The 23,353-nt window shown below is 42.1% G+C and overlaps 4 protein-coding genes across 4 annotated transcripts; 3 read left to right on the top strand and 1 right to left on the bottom strand.

The window, feature by feature from the left end:
• Positions 1–349: 349 nt before the first annotated feature.
• Positions 350–3,994, top strand: LOC115688378 (uncharacterized). The gene is made up of 5 exons (XM_056315397.1): positions 350–614; positions 1,197–1,425; positions 2,457–2,609; positions 3,091–3,766; positions 3,857–3,994. The coding sequence occupies exons 1-5, from the start codon at positions 390–392 to the stop codon at positions 3,963–3,965; spliced, it is 1,392 nt and encodes a 463-aa protein (XP_056171372.1). The 5' UTR covers positions 350–389; the 3' UTR covers positions 3,966–3,994.
• Positions 3,995–4,167: 173 nt separating this feature from the next.
• LOC115688389 (uncharacterized) lies at positions 4,168–7,834 on the bottom strand. The gene is made up of 6 exons (XM_030614190.2): positions 7,128–7,834; positions 6,346–6,518; positions 5,992–6,076; positions 5,716–5,913; positions 5,259–5,431; positions 4,168–4,743 (listed from the first exon to the last, which is right to left on the bottom strand). The coding sequence occupies exons 1-6, from the start codon at positions 7,635–7,637 to the stop codon at positions 4,620–4,622; spliced, it is 1,263 nt and encodes a 420-aa protein (XP_030470050.1). The 5' UTR covers positions 7,638–7,834; the 3' UTR covers positions 4,168–4,619.
• A 5,037-nt stretch (positions 7,835–12,871) lies between these two features.
• LOC115688379 (uncharacterized) lies at positions 12,872–14,477 on the top strand. Its single transcript, XM_030614177.2, has one exon. It carries the CDS (start codon positions 13,005–13,007, stop codon positions 14,397–14,399), a length of 1,395 nt encoding a protein of 464 aa, XP_030470037.2. The 5' UTR covers positions 12,872–13,004; the 3' UTR covers positions 14,400–14,477.
• Positions 14,478–17,938: 3,461 nt separating this feature from the next.
• On the top strand, positions 17,939–18,848 carry LOC115688423 (uncharacterized). The gene is made up of 2 exons (XM_056305517.1): positions 17,939–18,409; positions 18,783–18,848. Exons 1-2 carry the CDS (start codon positions 17,939–17,941, stop codon positions 18,846–18,848), a joined length of 537 nt encoding a protein of 178 aa, XP_056161492.1.
• Positions 18,849–23,353: the final 4,505 nt, after the last annotated feature.

Below are 23,353 nucleotides of genomic sequence, written 5' to 3'. Positions count from 1 at the left end.
AGAGGGAGAGAGAGTTGGAGCAGCACCATGGAGGCTAGTGGTGGAGGGGGAGGGAAAGAGGGAGAGAGTGTTGTAGCAAGCTTAAAGCTAGGAGAGCTGACGTGGGCAGATTCTAGCCAGCAGAATCAGCAGATATCCAATCTCAGATATTACTCGGATAAGGTAAAGTCAGTCATACTTTCTTTTTCACGCGCGCGTTTCGACCTCTTCACTTCTCGAGCTCGAAGTTCTCGACTCGTCGACCCAAAGTACACGAAACTCGACCATCCGCTCGAGCTCGAGTCGACTCCCGCTCGACTCAGCTCGACCTCGCCGCCACCTCGCGCTCCATCGCTTAGAGGGTTTTTGGAAGCCCCCGCCGCAGCGCCCCGTCGCGCCGCGCCGCCGAGATGTGGCGCGGGGCTCGATCGGCCGGCGCGTTTCGCGCCCGGAGGTTCAGCACCGCCACGCGGCGCCGCGTCGACGACGAGGGCGACTGGTCCTACTCTTCCGAGTGGTGGGGGCCCACCGCGCCCGGCGGCGGCGGCGGCGGCGGCGGCCACACCGTCCTCCGCGGGGCTTCCGACCGCGGCAACGGCGTCGTCTCCGTCGTCGCCTTCCCTTCTTCTCGACCCGTTAGTCCCTCTCTCTCTCTCTCTCTCTCTCTCTCTCAAGAAGAGCCGCAGTTCTGTTGCCGGTGCCTTCTTTTTTGTTTAGTTTTGCTTTGAGTGTATCGCCTGGATTTACTTAGAACAATCGCCGAGGATGAGTTGATCGACTTCATTCACTTTCCACAAGCTCTGTGCATAGCGTTGTATTGTCCATGTTCTCAATCAAGATTCAAACTTTAGTGTAGGTCTACATTGTTGTAAGAACCACCACTTATTCTGATACCCTAAGAAGAGGTAATTCATCCTTAATCGTTTCGTGTGCTTCGCAATCTTTCTCGGTCTAGAGGGGGAGATTATGAATGGGCCCCTGCTACACCCGATGTTCGTAAATTAGTGACCCGAGTCGTCTTTTTTCTAGGTAAAGATGTCTTTCGGTTGCCTAATTCGGTCGGTTTATGCAACACTCGATCGACTATTTGCTTCTCGTTCTTTGGTTTGTTCGTTCTTCGATGTGTTTCTTGCTCGCTTTTGAGGTTGCAAACTCCAAATTAACTTTATGGTGTGGATTGATTTGTTCATCGTAGCATTCTAGTTTAATCTTCGCAGAATGTTGTTTACTGGTCTTCAGTGGAGAATTGGCTTCTGCAAAGGTATGCAGACATGTACCCCGGATCTGATCCTAGTGAACGTTTTAGGGTACTGGGATATCAGTGGCGTGTACTCCGGTTTAATGATGATACTCGTCAAAGCACTGTCAAGATTATGGCTACTTACCGGGAATCGGAACCCCACTCTGTACGCTTCATGCAGCAAGCAAATTGCCTGGCTGTTCCATGTAAAGCTTCTCACTTCTTCTTTGCTCGGCTTCCCCTACTGTTATCTTTCCTAAAGCATTGATTACTTTCCTCGGTTTCTGTCTCAATTCTTAAAGTCCAACTATTTCTGTTACAATTCATTGTTTTGACCTGTTCTCTAACGTATAATTTTTTTGTCATAAACCTTGCTTAGAAAATTTACATGTGAATACCACAAGCAAGTTAAGTAGAATAAGAAAATGTTAATAGAAAGTAGAATTGAAAACATAGATTCTTGGTTTTGGTTTCACAAAGCTTATATTGAACAAAACACTAGAATTAGAGTCCAATAACGAAATATGTGGAGTTCAAATAATAAAGGAAATGAGGAAATGACATAGAAAATGAAATAATGGACAATTAAGTAGAGACTGTGATGCTTTACTTCTTGAAGAAGAAATAGAGATCCTGGGTTATAGAATGGAATACCCATGTGTAGCACGGCCTCCCTTTCTAGTACTAATAATGACCTGGAACCCCTTTGCGGAGCTGATAATATACCTATGCTGCAGTCACCACAAGCAATGTTAATTCACGAGCTTTTGCAGTCAGCGCTTGTTTTTGTTTGGTGCCCACATGGATGTAAATTGGCTCATATTGGTTGAGACCTCTCCAGTTTGTGTGCATTTTGTTTCCCTGATGTTTACTCGTGTCCTTCTTTCTTCCCTTCATTAAAAAATTGTGATAACAGTCATAGGTCTAGCATGTGAACCTGACTTTTTTCTTTCAAATTGCATCATGTTCAACATTACTTCTAGCATGTGAGCTTCCAAATTTGAAATTTTCTTTTGAATTGCTGGAGATTTTGGTCTTGGTTGTTCCTTTAAATGTGATACCTGATTCAGTTTCATGATGCAATATGGATCAATTCTACCGTGTGAGATAATTCTGGGGACTTGTCTATTTGTCCTAGCCCTTATTTATTTGTTGTTCGGCTAGTCTATATTGCACAATATGTATATGTTTAACTTGGAATACATCTCGCGTATGCCAATTTTGTATCATCTTGCAGATCTCAAAAGCATGGTATCAGCTGGGTTGGCAACATTAGCATCTTCTGATTTCGATCTTGGGGATGTTGTACACGGGAATAAACCTATGAATATTTTGTGCATTGGGCACGGTGGAGGTAGCTTACCATTGTTTCTGGCCAATAAAATTCAAGGTAATAGTTCTTTTCCATTTATTTTAGTGTCCGTAATTTATTTTTCGAGCTGATGAAATGAGTTCATATGCAAGAATTGTAAATCTTACCATGACCCTATGTGTTGGTCCAATGTCGAAATGCATCTTGAGTCCCTTAAAAATTGATCTCTGTGTTGCCTACAAGAAGAAAACAAGATTAAAGAAGAAAGAAGTAGAAATAGGGAAAAGAAAGAGGGAAATAACACGACAGACAAAAGTGAGGAGACCAATCATTTCAGAGAGCATGGAGTTTTTACCGATTTATACTTAAGGTACCAACGTGTGTGCCGATTGATTGCTGTTAATGCTAATGGCATGTATTGAATAGCTGCTGTTGCTTTCTCCTTTTTTTCGTGAAAAATGTCTAGTATGTGCTTGTTATTTGCCTGTAAAATGATCCTAACGGCATTCAAAGAGAGCTAGTGGTCCTGATCTTTATTGGTGCGGCCATATTTTTCCAGGTGCCATCATTGACATAGTCGAAATCGACCCCCTGGTCATCTCAGCCTCCATTCAGGCAATGGGGTTTCCTGCTTTCTCGGTCCTAACTCCCTCGGGCGATCGTGCCATCTTGAAACCTGATCTCATGGATGAAGTAATGTGGAAAGGTGTTCATGAAAGGCTTCACCTCTTGGAGTCCGATGCTGAGAAGTTTGTCCTGGAAAACAAGAAACTCTACGACTTGGTTTTCATCGATGCCTATGATGGTGATGATATTTTCCCTCGTAAGCTCTGGGACCCAGATTCCCCTTTCCTTAGAGCTCTCAGCAACCAGCTGCACTCAGAGCACGGAACCGTCGTGGTGAACCTTCACGCGGATGCTGATTTGCTGAGTCCAGATGGGTCTGCTCCGTCCGTGCTTCAACAGCTTTGGCCGATGGGGAAGCATGTTTCTAGCATTTCTCGAGCTTACAAGGATGTGCTAGTCGGACAGGGAAGTTCTCATCATGCTCATAGCAAGTGCTCGGGGTTGGCATTTGTAGTTTCAGTTCCTTGGGTGTGTAATTCAACCTTGGTAGCGCGCAAGAACTTAAGGGTAGACACTGGGTTGTCAAGTACGAACGGCATTGTAGACAGGCTGATCTCGAGGTCGATTGAGGTGGAGCGCATTTTGGATCTACCGTTTTCATGCTTGGAGTATGTAAAGAGAAACTTTACGCTTGTTGATTAATCTTCTTCTCCGGTGAAACACTGATTAGCGGTTGGCTGTCGTGTGGACATCGTCAGGAGGGATGCTTGCGGGGAACCTTCTCCGGCGGTGCATGGAACCTTCTATGCCCAAATGCTCACTGCAGGGCCTTGTTTCCCCCACTTTTATAATTATCTGGATGCTTAAAAATGAATTAAGGAGAAATTTCTGGGGGCTATTGTTCATTTTTAACAAGAATTGAGAGTTGACAAAGTCTAGCTCGCCAGCTTAAAGGACTAGTGAGCCTCTTCCAAGAGGAACTACCCGACGTCAGTGGATACCTCCTATTAGAAGTATCTAAACAACGGAAATTTGGAAATGAGGCGAAAAAAAAGATAAAAAAAAAAGGTTTCCAAGCTGCTCAGCAGGATCAATTGTCCTCCTTTGCAGCAGGGTCCATCCAACGAAACATTACACAATTACAATGTCAATATGCCAAGTCTAAATGGTACGAGAGGCAAGCACATTTCGTTGCATTACCCAACTACATCCCATGACTGATTTCGGTCCCTTCCTCGACGGCTAATGCGAACCCCGTTTATTCTGACTTATTCGTAAACATAATACATACTCATACATGTGTATTTGTATACGTTATTTGATATTTTCGACTTATTCAACTTCCGGCAGCGGACGGCACTTATTGATTTCAACTTGGTGGACTTGGGTGGCTCCTTCCTCATCATGACCTCTCAATAATCCATCTCCTTATGTACCGCCGCTGAAATTATGAGCAGAAACAAAAGCATCATCTGAAATGGATGGTTTTCTAAGGTCTATGTTGACTAGGTAAGTTGCAAGTTAAGCACTTGCAGAACTAATAGCTTCTGGTAGAGAAACGGTATTGGGGAGGACGGAGTCATTCCCATTTTCGACATTGCTCTCTATCTCCCAAAGGAAACTAGCACATGCAGCAAGAATATGGCTGCAGAAACAGAGAGCAAAAAATCCAGGTCACGTTTCGCAGCAAGATGATTCCAAGAACTCTTGCTACTTCAATAAGCACAAGCAGCGATTATTAGCATAATGATGAAGAGAAGCAAGAATAGTTAAAGTAAACAAACCAAGTCGCCGTATGGTTTCTAGCAAACATAAGTTTTGGTCGAACACCGAATTTTCCTCCTAGCATTTCTAGTCGTAGACTTGTCACAACTTACTACAACCATCAATAGAAAATTAACGTTACATGAACAATCACAAAAAGTGCACTCCCGAGTTTCATCAAAATCGAAGTATCTGACATGCTTTTGTTTTTTATGCTCACTGATTTCCCTAAAAATGACTAAAGGAGCACCTACCCTTATGAAGATGATGCAACAGGGTCCTCCATGGCCAATGGCCACCCACTTGGGACCATGAGTGATGATAGAATAACAGAACTCTTGACATTTGATGCTTATCTAAATAGAATTCAGGGAAAAGTTCAAACAAAAAGCTCACCTGTCTGTAGGGGTTGCTTGAATAGCTCGTTCAAAATAAGACGATGCCTTATCATGGTCACGGTGAAGTTGCCAAACCAGCTTAGCATACATTACCAATGCTTCACCGTCCGTTGGATCAGCGAGAATAGCACGTGAATAGTATTCCTCAGCTCCTTTGAGATCTTGCTTCACCTGTACATTAAACAACCAAATAAGTGTGGATGAGACTACACAAACAAATGGACAAAATATCTATTGGGTATAAATTTGTGCATGACATATTTGAGATTCTTGTTTCAACGGGTGGCTGCAAATAACACTATGTCCATCAACTTGATATGGTGCCAAGGTCCGCACAATCGAGCTATATCATAGTAATCATGACAAGTAAATTAACATGATCCTCTTAAATAATATTGAGAATCAGAGATGAACAAAAGTCGAAGAAGAATAAGGCACGCAAGTTTCTCTATTACCTGATATAAGAACTGAGCATAAATTTTCAAAATCAATGGGTTGGATGGATCTTCCTCAATCATCTGTTTATAATTCTCTTCAATATTCTCCCCATCGGTACCAGTTGCAGTAAAATTAGCAATGTCAAACCTGGTTGCAGGAATTCCAACTGCTTTTTCTTTCTTGGAAGTTGAAACTTCTTTCTCGTCCAAAATTCCCTGCTTCTCATTAAATACCTTTTAGACTTAGTTTTAAAAATACGGAAGAGATAAGGATGTATAAAGGATAAGGAGCACCTGGAGGTGATTTTCTTGTACTCCATCTGTTACATTCTCATTCTCTAGCTCCCAGAGAAAACCAGCATATGCTGCTAGGACATGGCTGAAACAAGCAAACAGAAAACTGTTGTGACCAAAATATATACTGCAGAGAGCCCCTGGATCTTCACTACAGGCTAATATCAAAACAAAAAGTTTTCAGGCCCAAACTGCAAGTCAGGTAATACTTTGCCCAAATCCCAACAAAAAAAAGAAAGTAATTACTAAGGTTTTCTACCAGTTCCCTTCTTCAGAGCCAAGAACTAAATCCAAGTGAACGGAAGATGTTTGTGATGTCACATTAGTTTGTTTTCCGACATAGAATATACATACCTATCGTTTGCAGCGGCTTGAGCTGCACGCTCATAATAGCTTAAAGCTCTCTCTTTATCATGATAGAGCTCCCAAACTATTTTAGCATACTGTGCCAAAATCTCACCATCGTCAGGGTCGGCTAGTGTAGCACGATAGTAGTAATTCTCTGCTCCATGAAGATCCCCCTTTGACTGTGAGTAAAATTTTCGATTATGTAAAAGAGGTATCAGTGACAAGCCCGTAGATGGACGATGACCACACAAAAATATGGGCTTTTAGATAAAGCACAACTCAATTGTGTATACCTCTATCCTTTCTGGAATAAGTTTCGGAACAATTAATCATGGACTAAACATATCTGCCTTAGTTTCAACCTAAAGAGACCTTTCCAAGATATATCTCAGGTTCTCTGTTTTACCGGAAACGAGTCAAGGAATCTGATTTCCAAAAGGAATGTCTGTTCTTCATCATTGCAAAAGGTGAAAGACATTCATTAACGAGCATCATTAAATCAATCGGGGCATGAAGGATTCAAGAGAATCAAGAATTCCTATCGCCCAGATCCCTGCCGGTGTAACAATGCGATCCGAGTCCAGCATTGTTCAGTTAGATGCGCAGGCGATAGATAGGGAGCTCAGGAAATGCTGAAGATGCAGAAAACAACATAGAGAACAAGCAACAGCAAAGCAAGAACATCACACTACATACGATAGACAAATGGATCTTTTCGTATTAAACACATGATGTTCAGGAACCAAAACTAGAAACTCACGCATACACGAAAACAAGCCAAATCGAACCTGCAAAACCTGAGCATAGTGCCTCAAGAACACGGGATGGCACGGAAACTCATTCACCATCCTCTCGTAAAATTCCTCCGCGTCGCCCGCGCCGTCGAACTCCGGCAGATTCAACCCGAGACCGCCATTCGATCCGCCGCCGAAATGGGCATTCCCGATTCCGAGGCCGGCGGCGAGATACATCGGCCGGCTCGCCGGCTCGCGCTCGACGCCGCCGCCTCCGCTCGAGTCGTTCCTCCACCCCACCCCCTCCCCTCTCCCTCCCGCGTCGCCTCCGCCGCCGCCGTCGTCCTCGCCCTCCCCCTCCTCCTCCTCCTCCTGGATCAACCCCATCGCCTTCTCCCCGAAGCTGAACTCCCCGCTGGCGACGGCCGGTACGCCGACCGCGACCGTCGTGGTCCTCCGGAGCGCCTCGCCGGTCCCCGAATCATCCTCCTCCGGGTGGCGGTGGTCGGCGGCCTCGTCGTCGGTCAACACGAACACCGAGAACGAAGGGACCGATGGCAGCATCTCGAGTTGCTGTTGACGGGCCTGGCACTGCCAGATGTACCTGCAAAGCCTAGTACGGAGCTCGTCGGCCGGCGACCTCCGGCTTCAGCTCGGCGGAGAGACGGTGGGTTGGAGGGAGGTCGGCGACGAGTTGCAGGGAAGCTTGGGATGGAGAGAGAGAGAGAGAGAGAGAGAGAGAGAGTGTGTGTGTTAACTGTCACAAGTACTTTGTTTTGACTTCAAAGAGACTGTCTGGCGGTGCTAAATAGAGATCCATATCAACATCATATAATAATTAATTACTAATTGTCATATGATTTTTTTTTTGGTAAGGATTGTCATATGATTTTGTTGAGGGAAAATTTCAAAAAGGATCCGAAATAGAATTATTTTCTCAAATAAAGATATGAAGTGGACCTTGTCTCAAATAAGAATTTGAAGTACTCTCATTTTCTCAAATAAGAACATGAAGCGAATCTTGTCTCAAATAAGGGTCTGTAATGGCTATATCAGTCTCAAATAAAGATTTGACCTCACCAGCCAAAAGGTATTTTCGTCCTTTAATTTTTTGATTTTTTTTTCTTTTTTTTCCTTTTTCTGTTTTTTTTCCTTTTCCTTTTTTTTTCCTTTTCTCTATTTTTTTCCTCTCTTCCCTCCGCCGGGGCCGGCGGAGGTCGCCGGCCTCAGGTGGAGGCTGCCCTCGCCCGATGCCAGCTAGGGCGAGGCCAGCCTAGGCGAGGCAACCCTTGCTCGACGTCGGCGAGGGCAACCCTCGTCCTCACCTGGGCTGGCGAGGGCAAGCCAAAGCGAGAGTTGCCCTCACCGGATCTGGCGAGGCAACCCTCGCCTGATGCTGGTGGAGGTCGCTGGCCAGGCGCAATGAAGGCTGAGAGGAAAGAAGAAAAAAGGAAAAAGAAAGAGGAATAGAAAAAGAAAGTAAAAAAAATAAAAAAAATATACTTATAATGTTTTTGACTAAAATACCTCTTCTCCGGTGATGGAATAGTCACCGGCCGGCCAAAGGTTCTTTTTTGAAACGATTTGACCATTTCAGGCTCTTATTTGAGATAATATTCACTTCAGGCCCTTATTTGAGAAAATGACTTCACTTCGGGCTCCTTTTTGGAATTTTCTCTTTTATTTATGAGTAATCTCAAGCTTTTTTTTATTACTAAAATTAACATTTTAGGCTAGTTGACCAAATTACTTATGAATTATATATATACATGCAGCATTTATTAACCATCTCTCTCTTGCCTTCCTTACATTTAATTTATCTATGATGTGCGTGAAATTTTTTTTTTTATTGGATCTTATTCTCGAACTTCAAAACCTGCTCTGTACGATCATTCCGTCAAAGTATATCGTCACGTCATGTGCATTTTTTTAACACGGATTGCCACCGTAGCATTTATTAGGCCAAATTAATTTTTTTTTCCCATTTTTTTGGATGTAATGATGAGTGCACGAGAGATGTACGATGTGGAAGCCACATGAATGCTAGCACGACAAATCTATTGTCGAGTTAATGAAAATTACGGCCGCGTCGGTTAATGGTGTTAGAACTTTGAACGAAAGGACTGCATTGGTTCGACAACCACACTTAGGACTGAAGAGAAGTTATGGAAGAATAACATGAAACCCATATCAAATAATAATTTCATGTAGTATGAGTTCTTTCGAATTGGACGAACGGATGTCTCCCTTGCATTTGGAATCTCGCTATTCGCTCTACTTCCCGTGCACACAAATTCATCACAAGTCAAATCATGTGCCTCGACTAGTGTCAAGGCACGTGCATGATCACGGAAAAATGAATAATCCCTTTAAGGAAGTTGAGCGGTCATTTTCATTTAGTAGAAGTATAGTTGATGGTTTCTAAGGATATGTGTGAATTAGGGGGGAGGGGGGGGGGGTAAAGTGTCAAAAAGTCCTAAACCTATTGTATTGATGCTATTTCAGTTTTAAACATTTTGGATTGTGCCAATTGAGTCAATCCGGCCAATTTTAGCTAGAAATCACCGACATGGATGCCGGTCATTCTACGTGGCACGGCCGGCATTGACATGGACGATTTATAGAAAATAGTGCGTAAATATTGGAGAGGAAAGAAAAACGGAAAAAGAAAGAAAGTTGAAAGAAGGAAAGGAGAGAAATGTGAATTATAGTTGGGGTGAGGCCGGTGTTTGCTATCCATTAAAGCGAGTGGGGCAATTGAGTTTTCAAAGTCAACGTCACGAGATTGCATGAGCGAAGCAAAGCATGCGTTGACTTCTAGACTGATTCCCCCCTCCCACCCATGCACTTTTATCGGATCCATGTCCGACCCGACCCGACCCGACAAAATCCCTTTTCCGGCAAGTCTCTTACTATTATTTTTTCTTTTGGAGTTAGTCTAATTAAATTATGCAATTCAAACAAAATTTTTTGGAGGTGGAAACGGTCCAACATCAGCCACATTTTTTTTATGGAGGAAATAGAGGGACTGGTTCCAGCGGTTTCATTTTTTTTTAATATTATATTGAGGATTTGAAAAGGAAAATTATTAGCTAACAGTACTGAAATCACAAGTGGCAAATCCCTGTAAGTGGCACATTTTGAATATGAATATAGAAAAGCAATTTAAATATAGATATTTACAAGTAAAAAAGATATTATCACTAACTTAAAAGAAATCATTAATATCATCTATTACATTTTAAAGGTGAAGAAATATTTAATATGTTGGCTTTACAACTAATATCAAAATCAAATCACTAGGCAATGAAATGGCTTCTCATTCGTTTCATTCAAATCAAATTTGCTATAGAAGGAATCTTCGACGACCTAAAATCAGAGACCGCTGATATCAATTATACATAAAAACAGATGAATTAAAGAAAAGATTAAGACAAGAATAACAATTAGTAGACAAAAAATCATTCCATAAATGCATATCTTGTAGATAATCAATACGTTCTAAGAAGAAATATTTTAATTTCAATCTCTTCGATCTCATAAGTATCAAACCAAATTTCATCCATCGAATCACTTTTTTGAAAAAGACGAAACATCTGAGTCATACAAGTAAAGAGATTACAGACCCCCAAAAAAAAAGTAAAGAGAACTTTTCATTAATAAGAAAAAGAAAAAAATGTGAACGGTGATTGGATTGATGATAAAATAGAATCCTGGATCGTGAACGGTAGGCAGTACGAACTACATCCATTTCAATGAGATTAGGAAAAAATATTAAGTATGGTATGTCTAAAATATATGATAACAGACACCAACTAGAATTCGACGTTAATAAATACCTTTTACTTTCTTGCAATTACGGACTAATGAAATTCTCTCCACGGTAATGTCTTCATCGATTACAAAATACTAAATAATCGGAAGTTCAATAAAGTATATTAGATAGTCACCTTCCTATTTTTTTGAGTTATCGAGTTTATTTTATTTGGGAACGGTATCCTCAAATCTTATCTTTGGTGGAGAATGATATTCGCTCCTTTAAAAGTTGCAATTTAAAATTTTTGAGTCTACTTAAATCTTTTCTTTGGTGGAAAAATATCCACTTACTGGAATTTTTCTATTTGTGATTTCAGTACTGTTTTAAATTCTCTACATGCTAAATTAAGCCAAGAAAATAGGAAGCCATAGGAAGTAAAAAAAAAAATTGCCACTGGTAGAGCCAGTGTTCTTGTTTTCTCAATAAAAATGTGTGGTTGACGTTGGACCGTGCATTTTGCAAAATGACGGTACCGTTAGCTAATCATTTTCCTATTTTTTTTTGGAGTAAGTCTAATTAAATTAGGTAATTCAAACAAATTGATTTTGTTGCCACGAACCTTGGTTTAACGGGAAAAAGTGTCAGAAAAGTCATAAACCTATTGTATTTGTGTCAATTTAATTATAAACATTTTTTTGTACCAATTTAGTCTTAAACCTTTTGATATAGTGCCAATTCCATCCTTCTGGTTAATTTTGGTCGAATATTACTGACGTGGACATTAGTTGACTTACGTGGCACCGCTGGTACTGGCATAAACAATTTTTAAAAATATTTTAATATTTTTTCTTCCTCCTTTTGTTGATGACCGGCCATCGGCCACAGGCGAAGCCCTGGTCTCGCTTGGGCAAGGGTCCCTGTCGACTGGCCAGGCGAGGGCTCCCCTCACCAGATCTGGTGAGGCGAGGCCACAGCTGGTGGTCGGCCATCACCGACAAAAAAAGGAAGAAAGAAATTTTTTAAAAAAAAATCAATAAAATATTAAAATATCATTAAAATATGTCTACGTCAGTGCCGTCGGTACCACGTAGATTGGCCAACTTCCATGTTAGCATTATCCGGTCAAAATTAGTCAGAAGGACTGAATTGACATTATATCAAAAAGTTTAAGGCTAAATTGGTATCAATGCAATATGTTTATAACCTTTCTGACACTTTTCCCATTGTTTAACGATTATCATCAAATTTTTTGATAGTATGGAATTCTATTCCACTATATTGACTTTTTCATATTTTTATGTAAGTAAGATATTTTACATATGCTCCGTCGAGTCCGATACACATTTAATCGTTTGGCCAACTATCTGTGAAATTACCCGTATATTTGATATGACGACTCTTCAAAATTTACCAAATACTATAGCAATTCGAGTTTTTCTTTTTTAACGGTGGGGGGTCGAAAGGAGCGAGATTTACATGGCAATACGAAAAAGGGAGAATAGCTACGTGTATAAAACCAAATGCCATTGTTACTATCGTACACATCATTTTAACCGACACGAATATGATCATAATGAAAATCCAGAAAAAAAAAATAAACATGTACACGCGATTGCGCGCGTGTGCACACACATATATCATATGCATGCAATCACGTAGCGCCATAAAAGTAGAGATACGTGTCCATAGAAAATTTCGAGATCATATATTGACAAACGACGAAAATATTTTCGAGATTCTTTTTTTTTTTGTGGGCCAATCAAGTAGAGCCATAATATTAATATCCAACAAATTTCGGAGAGAAACTACCTAACTACGCAACTGCAACAAGAGCCAAATATTTTCCCTAACAAAGTTAGAAACAATAAAAGGAAGAGAAGGTGGGTTTAAATTTAGTCAGCTTAGCTTAGCTTAGCCTCTCTGTCTAACCATCTTAGGCGCTCGTGAAGAGCTCGTTCGTGACCTGTACACAACCTGCTGTCGAACAAATATAACCAATGACCACCATCGATTTCGCTCCTCGTTTTATATGCGCGCGATGCCCTTCTTCGAGCGCCATGACAGAGCTGGACGTTAGCCTCGACGTCGCCTTCTCCTCGGCGGTGACGACGACGTAGTAGACAGACGGAACGGGCGGGCGGGGGGCCATTCGCACGGTGCCGCCGGGCGCGACGATGTCCTCGATCATCCTCAACCCGTTCCAGCTGCTGGAGGTCAACATCATCTCGGCGCAGGACCTCGCGTCGGTGAGCCGCTCCATGCGGACGTACGCGGTCGCGTGGGTGCACCCGGACCGGAAGCTCTCCACCCGCGTGGACACCCACGGCCGGTGCAACCCCACGTGGAACGACAAGTTCGTGTTCCGGGTCGACGAGGATTTCCTCCGGTGCGACACCTCCGCGGTGATGATCGAGATCTACGCCGGCCATTGGTTCAAGGACGTGCGCGTGGGGACGATACGGGTCCTCGTCAGCAACCTCCTCCCGCCGCCGTCCCGGCCCTTCCGCCACCAGCAGCACATCGGCATGCGCTTCGTGGCGCTGCAGGTCCGCCGCCCCTCGGGGCGCCCGCAGGGGATATTGAACGTCGGCGTCGCGCTGCTCGACAGCTCCATGCGGAGCATGCCGCTGTACACCCAGCTCAGCGCCTCCGCGGTCGGTTTTCAAGACCTATTGGGCAAGCAAGTCCTCGTGAATGATCACAACAACCCAATCAGCAACCCTCCTCAACAACATCAGAAACAACAGCAGCAGCTGCAGATCTCTACCGTCGTCGCGAAGCCCGAGCTCCGGCGTACCAAGAGCGACACGAGTTCGATGCAAGTTCCGCGGCAAGCGAAGACGTTGAATCGAAAGGTGTCCTTCCGCGAGAGACCGCATTCTATCATCAACGCGTCAGAGAACGACTCTTCCACCCCAGGGAAGAAGAAAGGGTCAATCTCATTGCCCAGCTCCATGGTCAACGGTTCGAGTCTAGGGCATTCGATCTTCAAGGGTAGAAGCGCAAAGACGAGCACGGTCGCTAGCGGGTCGGAGGTCGGGGTCAAAGGGGCAAAACCTGAGAAGAAAGATGCCAAACCCTCAGATCCGGGTGCCAACCAAAAGGCCGGCGGGAAGTCGAAGCCGGGCGAGTTGTGCATCACCGAGTCCGATCTGGGGCCGTCGCCTTCAGAAGTGGCGGCCGCGGCGGCGAAGGAGAGGATGTTCAAGGTGGTGGACGAGACCGAGAACTCGGCGGTCGGAGGGTGGAGCCTGAGCGAGAGTGTGGAGGGCTTGCAATCGAAGCTCGAGCGGTGGCGGATGGAGCTCCCGACCATATACGACCGCAGCGAGTACACGAGCTACGGGCCAAGCGTAAAAGGCAGTGGCGGCGGCGGCGGGGGGAACGGCAGTAGGCGCGCGAGGCGGCACACCGAGGGCGAAGCCGGAAAAGGGTTGTTCTCGTGCTTTAGCAACGTATGCGGTTGTGAATGCTCCATCGTTTGCGGGGGCGACGCGAGCCCGAGGAAGAAGAGGGCCGGCAGGCGCCGCCGGCGAAGCGCGTCTCCGGTTAGTTCCACCTTCGTTTGAGAGGGTTATCTCAATCTTGTCCATTCGGGTTGTGTAAATGATCATTACGTGATGGTAATTTTTCCATGATTTTTTTCATGGGCACCGTTTGTTTCGATTGTAAACAGATCTTGGACAATTAGAAGTCGTTGCAAAAAAACAAATTGCCAATTTTCATGACCGTCGACTTACTCATTCATTTCCCTATCAACGTCTGCTGCAAATTCATATATTGGATAGATTAGAACAAGGTAAGATAGCTCGCGTCATTCTTGAATTCAACTCCTCCTGTGGAAGAAGATCTATCTTAAAATGACATGAACATCCCAGATTAATCAATAAAAATTTGAGAGTTTGCGTCGGTGACAATCGATCGCGCGCTAATCACCCGAGGCTCACATCTACGCCGACATCATCGTCACCAAGAAACGGCGATCGCCATGGAGTCGCCCTCTCCGCGGTCTATAGCCTCCGATCTTATTTTGGATGGTCACCAAACTTCGGGTTACCTTTACGTTGTAGGACGTACAATCAAACTTATCTTGGATATATAACCGAGTCGAGCCGATGCGTGAGAGATGGTGCAGAGATGGTGCTACTTCCATCTCAATTTCGGACGTGGGAGTTCGAATTCATTATTGTGTACTCAGACTCGGACTTACTGGTGCAGCGGCGGGCGTCCTTTTGTACCCTAGCAGGGAGTTTTATCCATCGCAACCGGCGCAAGAATGGCCAACGCGTGTGTTTCCCACGGTCATAAAAGAAAAAAAACAATCTGTCACCTTTCTAGTCATAGATTACTCGACGTGATATTCCACATTTTTTATGTTTCGTTTGGTACGACGGAATGAAATGAAATAAAGGTATATGAATGAAAATGGAATGGAATGGAATGAAATGACTATCCATATAATTAAACAGTGGGAGTGAATGAAATGAGGATCTTGCGTTTGGTTTTGAGAAAAATATATTGGAAATGGCATTGAATGAGATTTTTATAATAAAAATAATTGACTGTGTACTTGCATTAATACTATAATAATTGAGAGTTAGTAATTACTCAATATTCAATTGAAATTTCTTAACACATAGTTTAGAATTGTCAATACTAATCACATTATTCTGTCATTATAATTTGTCAACTGTAACGTACCATTAGTCGGAAAATGTATTCCGAAAACATCGATGACTTTATTAAACTATTCGATTATATTTTATTTGTTAAATATCGGAATAAGTACATCACCATGTTTTATATTTTGATTATACCAATTAATAATTGATAATAATTCGTATTTTTTCAGTTACGCAATTTTATTTTTTTTAGAATTTTTGGATTAAAGAAAGAGAAGAGAATGGAATGGAGGTGGAAGAATCACCTTTCGTTTAAGCGAAGGAATCGGCATTCCAATGTTGCCAGCCAAAGAGATGATCGGAAGGGATGGCCATGTCATTTCATTCCAATTATGTCAACCAAACACAATTAATTCTTAAATATAATTTGAGGCAAAAGTAAAAAAAATAAATAAATGAAAATGTTTATGTAACAGTCCTTAATCTACTATGAGAGTAACGGTTTATTTTGGGCCACAGAAAAAATAAATAATAAATAATTAGAAATTATTGTGGGATCCACTCCTTCAAGAATTTGTGGCTCGCAATATGCCGTTGTTCTAACAGTAGCCCAAAAATCGTTATGCTAGCAAAGCCCCAAAAATAAATTAACCGTGCGTATGCTGTTATTTTTCTATCTCTAGAAGCTGGCTCTTTCACCTTGGGCACTTCTCCCCGTTTCCAAGAGAAAATTGGTAGATTTAATGAGATTGGTTTATATAGATAGTATATTAAGCCACGTTAGACCGTTATTAATTCTTGAATATTACCCACACTTTTAAGGGTCTATCATTGTTTCGCACAATGTTTGATAAACCAATTTTGTTTGTAAATCAATCTTAGCAAGTCTAGCGTTGTTCTTTTCGAAATTCTTCTCTCCACAATTAAATGCTCCAGCAAGATTCAAGCAAATCAATATATATTGGGATTCCATTCTAAATAGAAACTGGCAAGGTAAACTTAATCGGGATATTTGTACCAAAAATACTAAATCTATCGTATGTTGGCGAATTCAGTCCTAAACTTTTTAATTTAGTCAATTTAATTTTTTGACGATTTTTCAGTGTAATCCATCTGACTAATTTTGGTCAGAAATCACTAACATGGTCGATAGCTATTCTATATGGCACGGCTAACGCCGACGTAAACGATTTCAACAATTTTTTTTTAAAATTTATAAATTTTTTCCATTTTTCCTTTTTCTTTTCTGTCTCTACTTTTGTTCCTTTTCTTTTCCTTTTTGATTGCGGTTGGTCCCTAGCCATCACAAGCAAGGGCCGCACTCGCCCAGATTTGAGCCCTGTGGCTAGTCATCGCCCATCGCCGAGACCGGCCAGGCGAATTCATTTGGGAATTCATGAGCAATGTTAATGTGCTTTTCCTATCTTTCACTGTGCCTTTTTTTTTTTTTTTTACCATTTGGCTTAATATTTATACAAAAAAGTGGGCTTGTTTTGATTAACATTAACCCATGCTTTTAATTAATACATCAATTTTCCTTTCATTGTTTATTTATATTTTTCATATAGCTTAGTATGATAAAAGAAGTTAATTTAGGTTCTTTGTAAGTGACTTTTCATTAATCAGAATAATATAAAATTGACTCGACTATTTGCTATTCTCAAGAGTTAAGATTTAAGAGCAATTATTATTGTTTGGTCTAAATATCTCTCATTAATGAAGTGCATTATTGAATGATAAAGTTTATAATATATATTTTTTATATAGATGTTATGATAGTAAAAAAGAAAAAGAAAGGTTCAATCAAAGTTTAAGAGTGCGCTTATTTCGCAAAAAACGAGTGATTTAGAAAACATTTTTCGAAAATAATCTCTTATATTGCATAAAGAAAATAAGTGAATGGAAAAAATTTTCATTGTCTAAGAAAATAGTTAGGGATACATTGTTATCGATGATGAAAATATTTTCCATCGATTAATTTTTCTAAACGATATAATTAATTATTTTTCGGAAAATATTTTTCAAATCGCTCGTTTTTCTCGTTAAACGAACCACCCTTAAAACGACAGAGAACCGGGAGTCTCGTCGTCCGTTAGTTCCCGGCGTCATGCGCGCTGGAAACACACAGACAATCAAATCGAAGATTGAAGAACTCGAAGCAGCCACCATCACACCTCCTGCATTCCTCTCTCTCTCTCTCTCTCTCTCTCTCTCTCTCTCTCTCTCTCTCTCTGTAGATCTCCTTCCTTATAAAAGCCCATTCAACCCATTCTCTTGCTCACTCTATACTGTCATCCAGGAGATAAACCACAACTTGCTCTCTTTCTCACAAGCAGGGTGAGTCTCTCACTCTCTCTCTCTCTCTCTCTCTCTCTCTCTCTCTCTAATGCTGGGTATTCTTCTTGCTCATGCATGACTTGTCGCATGGTTTTGCATGCAGGTGTTTCTTTCGTCAACCGAAACCGTGCTTTGTTCAGGTGAAAAAAATGGAAGAGCTGCAGCACACCGCGAAGGCCTACTACGACGCGGCTGCAGAGAACGCGAAGCAAGTAGCGCGGGACTTCGTCGCCGAGATGGACCACGACCGGGACGGCGTCGTGTGCCTCCCGGAGTTTCTACGCTTTGCGAAGGTGAAGGGCTACGTGAGGATGAGCAACCCTCACTTCTTCCGGCAGCTGAACACGAGCTGCACCGGGAAGCTCAGCTTCGACGAGGCCATCACGTTCTTCTACATCGTCACGAGCGCCAGGCCCCTGTGCGACGGGTGCGGGCACCTCGTGTTGGGGATATTCTTCACGTGCGTGAAGTGCTTCGACGACGCCGACGAATCGGGGACGTTCAATCTCTGTACCGGTTGCTTCTCCCGCAGCAAGTACGTGCACTCGCATGAACACTTCTTGGACAACGTCGTGTTGCTCCACGCCAAGAGGAGAGAACTGAAACAAGAAAGAAACAAGGTAACGAACTAAATAGCCAAGTGATGCATCTGCAATAGTCCAATTTTCTACAACAATAGTTAGTTGATAGCCGAAAATAGTCAACTTCGTTGTTTCTGAACGAATTGTTTTGTTTGTCTTCAGTTTCGGCAACCGGCAACCGATGCTTATACCTGCACGTCCCGCGAGATCGTCCCGGCCAATCTCGGCCGTGCAATAGTCTCGGCGAGTTCTGCTTTTCTCTTTTCTCTTCCTTCCTGAAAATGAGGGGTTACTGACAGAACATCTTTCGTAAACTCCGTTAAACTTTTACAAGCACAGCTCCATGAGTTTTACCATGTGTTGTTACGTTGTCCCTAGTGACTGTTTTGCGTGTGCTTTTGCGTTTTTCCAGGGCTTTTGCTTGGCTGCCATTGAGGTCGCCTGTCGGTTGGCCACCAGATTCTGCACCATAATGTGAGAGAGAGGCTGAGGAAGGAAGCGAGTCTCTGTTGATCTGAGTCTGACTAATGTGTCCCTGGTTTTTGTTGTTGGGTCAAATGGAGTTCCTTTTGAGATACAGAGTCATTTGTTTACTCCCGCATATTCTCATCTTTTTAATTTCTTGAATGAGATCGAAGGTGCTTTTCGTGATCTAGAAACTTGATTTTCCTCCGTACAATTATTTATTTAAAAGGTTTAATATCACGAAAAAATCAAAATTAGTATATTTGTGACAAATTTATCACAGACTACGAAAAATCCTACATTGGTAAATCTGCGATCACAAAAAACCACAAACTCGTATATTATTCTCAGTTAATTTTCGTTAAATTGGATTATGATCACGAAAAATCACAAAATTGTTACACGTATGACAGACGAAGGCTAAAATCCCAAATTGGTACACCTGTCAATTGTGATGTAGAACAGTTATCCTGTGATTATCTTGAAGAATGTGATCGCCGTAATCGCCGGAAATCTCGGCAATTTTTCTTATTAGGCAGTTTTTTTTACTTTAAGCAATTTCGAATTATCAATATTTCGTTTGATTTTATTAGATAAGATTAGATTTTATTTTATTAGATAAGATTAGATTTGATTTGCTTTGATGTTATCTTCATTAATTCGGATATCTTTAGAAGTCCTATCATTATAAAAAACGTCCAGCTTTGTATTCAGATATTATGAAATTAAATTGAATTCCAGTCGAATCGTGGAAGAGTTTTCCAAGTTATCGCTTCTATCTGCGTCATTTGGTATCAAAGCAGGTTTCTCCTGTGACGATGGTGAATAACGTGAATGTCAATCTCCCCGCTGCTGAGGGCCGTGAGAACGAGCCTATTACGCGGGCTGAGTTCAATCAGTTCGTGGATTAAACCGATCGGAGGTTTCAAGAGATCCTTGATGCCATCCAGCGTTTGTCCACAAACCATGCGCCTGGCAATCTTCCAGCCGAGCGAATTCCTGTCGTTCGTGATCCCGAAGATGCTATGGGGCGTGGAGGAATTCCCCGACAAAGGCGTCAAGACTATGTCGAGGATACGGAAGACGAAGACGATGATTTCCAGGAGATGCAGATTCGTGGTGGTCGCCGATACAGGGGATTCCAGGAGGAGCATGTTCGTGGGAATCGACGTCAGGGAGGATATCGACGAGATCCTGAGCAGTATCAACTAAAGGTAGATCTCCCTACTTTCAATGGGAATTTGGATATTGAAGATTTCCTTGATTGGCTTTGGGAGGTCGAAAAATTCTTTGACGCTATGGATATTGACGAGGATCGTCAAGTGAAACTTGTGGTGTACAAGTTGAAGGGTGGCGCTTCAGCTTGGTGGGAACAGACTCAATTGACGCGACGTCGACAAGGCAAGGCTCCTATTCAATCATGGGGTCAGATGAAACAGAAGTTGAAGAAGAGGTTCCTCCCAACGGACTATGAGCAACTGTTGTTTCAGCAATTCCAGAATTGCCGACAATTGAATAGATCGGTCCAAGCTTATACGCGTTCATCTAGCAAGCATTCCTCCTCCACTGAGTGACTCAGTGGTAAACCTTCAAGTCCGTATACACGTACACAGTGGTAAACCTTCTGGAGGAGGAATGCTTGCTAGATGAACGCGTATACACGTACTTTTGCTATTGTATAAGACATATTGACTTCGACATCAATGAAAGGAAGATTACTCATGAAGTTGAACCTTTAAAGTCTCCTTTTTTCTTCTGGTCTCTTTCTTCATGAGTCATTGGCCAACTGTTTTATTTTAAGGTATATTCAGTCGATCCAGTTTGGAAATTTCCACATTACTTGTAAGCAACTGGGTCTTGCTTCCTTATTAAAGCAGTTGGTTACTTATATCTCATAGTTTAGTAATGTGTGTCGCATTGGCATGATCCTGCAATGAGTGGTTATAATCTCTTACATGAAGGCACATTTTTGTGTGGAATGAAGGCACATTTTTCGAATATCCACCACAACTTGCTCGCTCCTCCATGATTCTTTCAATGTCATGCAATCCATCACTACTCTTCACCATGTTTTCTTTTGCTTGCTATGAATGTGAAAAACAGAACTTTCATGTCCCTTTACTTTGATCCTCTTTCAGGAGTGTTCCTTAGTGGATAGCAAGTTCCAACGTTGAACTTAGGATTAGTGCAAGACGCTGACTTTTCTTTGCCAACTCATTGCTCCGCTAACATGACAGACCTTGGTGTACAATTTTTTGAATCTAGTGATATAAATCTTCTGAATGTGCGGTTGCAAGTAAATGGACTACAAGACAAGCAAAACTGAATTTGCACCCACATCAAAACATCAAAAGTTCCAAAAGCTTTCGGGTAAGAATGCTAAATGAAGAGGCCTTGAGGGTCATAATGCACTGTAAATATAGTTCTTGACTAAAATAGTGAGCTATGCGTGATTTCATCCTCTTTTCACATGGAAGCAGAACGCCAAAAAACTCAGTGTAAGTTCATCTTAAATCCTACTCAAGCATTACCCTGTCTAGCCAGCTTCTTGCTGTCCAAGAAATTAATCCTCGAAAGCAAATGATATTCTTCAAGTCCATATGAATTCAATGCAGAAAACAGTTAAAATTGACATCCTACACTTTATAAAAGAATATTAAAGCAGTACAGTTTACACATGACACTAATAATATATCATAATCTTACTCTGACAAATTACATCAAGGCTTTAACTACAGATATACCAACAAAAACCAGTCAGCCAAAAACCAGCACATCAGGATGCATCAGTGACAACATCTGGCGGGAATTCCCCATCGATCTTATTGTCTCGCTTTGACATCATTGTACGAGAATAATCCAAGGACATCTGCGGCGAAATTGTTGAATCCAATCGACAATTACAAGGAACAAATGGCCAACACCCAAAAGGCAGTAACATTGCAAATAGTCAAACTGATGTTTAATTACTTCATCACTCCACCGGATGGCGCCATTCTAGCTCACTATATCGACCTCCATAGCTCCAAAAACTGCAGGTTCGAAAACTGCGCGGAAGCGGAACTTGGGGTCCGCCGCACAAACGGACTCATAATATGAGCAGCACTGAGTCAACTTCCATCACCGAAGCCCTTGGAGGAGACGCCGGTTGCACCTCGACATCAGGGTAAGCCTGCTTAAATCTTGCTTGCAGCCCTTCTTCTACTAATCGTGCGCCGCTCAACTGATTACCAAGTGACAACCACCTGAAAATGACACGAACCATCAAAAGAGACCTCAAGGCAACGATAATACCAGGATGAGATTCTTTTGGTAAAAATTAATCAATATACATGACAAGAGGGCCTTCACCCTGGAAGAGTGACAATCCTAAGGTTCTGGGCAAAACACATGCATTACCCACTTATTAATCATTATGAAATTGTTTGTTCATCAGATATATACAGTGGTCCAAAAATGCCTAGACTCTTCTACCGTCCATTGTCCATAAGAGGAATATGCAAGTTTCACTTTTCTTCGGCAGCTTATTCTTATTTTCAAAAATAAAGGACAGTAAATTGAATAACAATACCCTACATGAGTGTTGTGCATGCGAGCAAACAACTCTAATTTTCTTGTCCTCGGACTAATCCTCTCCAGCATTCAATACATCTGCAAAAACAGTGCTTTCGTTAGCATAAATTACAACGGACAATCTACGTTCTATAATATTTGAAAAACTCAAGAGATGCGGCTTCTGCGGTGCACAAGTTAGGTTGCACCAGCATCTTCAGGTATATATAAAGACATTCACCATTTTAAGATCATAAAAGTGCTCTCAGCAAACCCAGAAGACAGTAAAAAAATAGATTTCACGCAGTTTGGATCAGTTACAAGAATTAGTGTGTGTTATTCACTAACCTCGCCTCGCCTGGGGGTTTGGTACCTTCTAGTAATTACTTAGAAGCTGTTTGCTTGTTTAAGACTTCCATTGTGGAATTACTACTGGCAAAAAGGGAAGTAAAAATATCAAAGTGTGAATGTGCTGCACTCCCACATAAGAAACACTTAGAAGCCAAATGACACCATCAGCTCCTTAAAAACTGACAAAATTACAAAAGTCCACTGCACACAGCCTAGCCACAGAGAATGAATCCAGCAATCAGAGTATTTGCAATACAATTACTTAACAAACAACCGCCACACACAATCTGTTGAGTACCTTTTCACACGATATAAAGGACACAGATTGGCGTCTGCAATCTTCTTTAGCGAGTGATAAACAGTATTCCTTCAATTGCGACCCACCTTTTCTCGCAAAATTTAAGAATGGGCTTTGCGTGAAATCTAGCATAGAGAAATTGTAGTCTACTTCCACAATTTAAGAATGGGGTTCATGCAATAAACGATAAAACATGAGATAGTGGGTTCATGAAAACAGTAAAAAAATTGAAAAGTATGGACCACGGAGGACGTGAAGGGACCGCGGCTTATTCCTTTACAATCAGAAAATGCACTATAAATAATCAACTCACTGTC

Source organism: Syzygium oleosum, unplaced genomic scaffold, assembly GCF_021117445.2.
Source record: "Syzygium oleosum isolate NSW1041296 unplaced genomic scaffold, Sole_v2.1 Sole_v2.01, whole genome shotgun sequence".
NCBI classification, from domain to species: Eukaryota; Viridiplantae; Streptophyta; class Magnoliopsida; order Myrtales; family Myrtaceae; genus Syzygium; species Syzygium oleosum.
Note: the sequence above shows the minus strand (reverse complement) of the source record. Positions and strands in the feature narration are given on the sequence as shown.

Coding starts and splice junctions, on each gene's coding strand:
- LOC115688379 (XM_030614177.2), top strand. CDS start 13,005: ATGTCCTCGATCATCCTCAACCCGTTCCAGCTGCTGGAGGTCAACATC.
- LOC115688389 (XM_030614190.2), bottom strand. CDS start 7,637: ATGCTGCCATCGGTCCCTTCGTTCTCGGTGTTCGTGTTGACCGACGAC. Junction 6,077..6,345: donor CAAGCCGCTGCAAACGATAG/GTATGTATATTC, acceptor TGCTTGTTTCAG/CCATGTCCTAGCAGCATATG. Junction 5,432..5,715: donor ATGCTCAGTTCTTATATCAG/GTAATAGAGAAA, acceptor TTTAATGTACAG/GTGAAGCAAGATCTCAAAGG.
- LOC115688378 (XM_056315397.1), top strand. CDS start 390: ATGTGGCGCGGGGCTCGATCGGCCGGCGCGTTTCGCGCCCGGAGGTTC. Junction 1,426..2,456: donor AAATTGCCTGGCTGTTCCAT/GTAAAGCTTCTC, acceptor ATCATCTTGCAG/ATCTCAAAAGCATGGTATCA. Junction 3,767..3,856: donor CTACCGTTTTCATGCTTGGA/GTATGTAAAGAG, acceptor GGACATCGTCAG/GAGGGATGCTTGCGGGGAAC.
- LOC115688423 (XM_056305517.1), top strand. CDS start 17,939: ATGGAAGAGCTGCAGCACACCGCGAAGGCCTACTACGACGCGGCTGCA. Junction 18,410..18,782: donor TGAAACAAGAAAGAAACAAG/GTAACGAACTAA, acceptor GCGTTTTTCCAG/GGCTTTTGCTTGGCTGCCAT.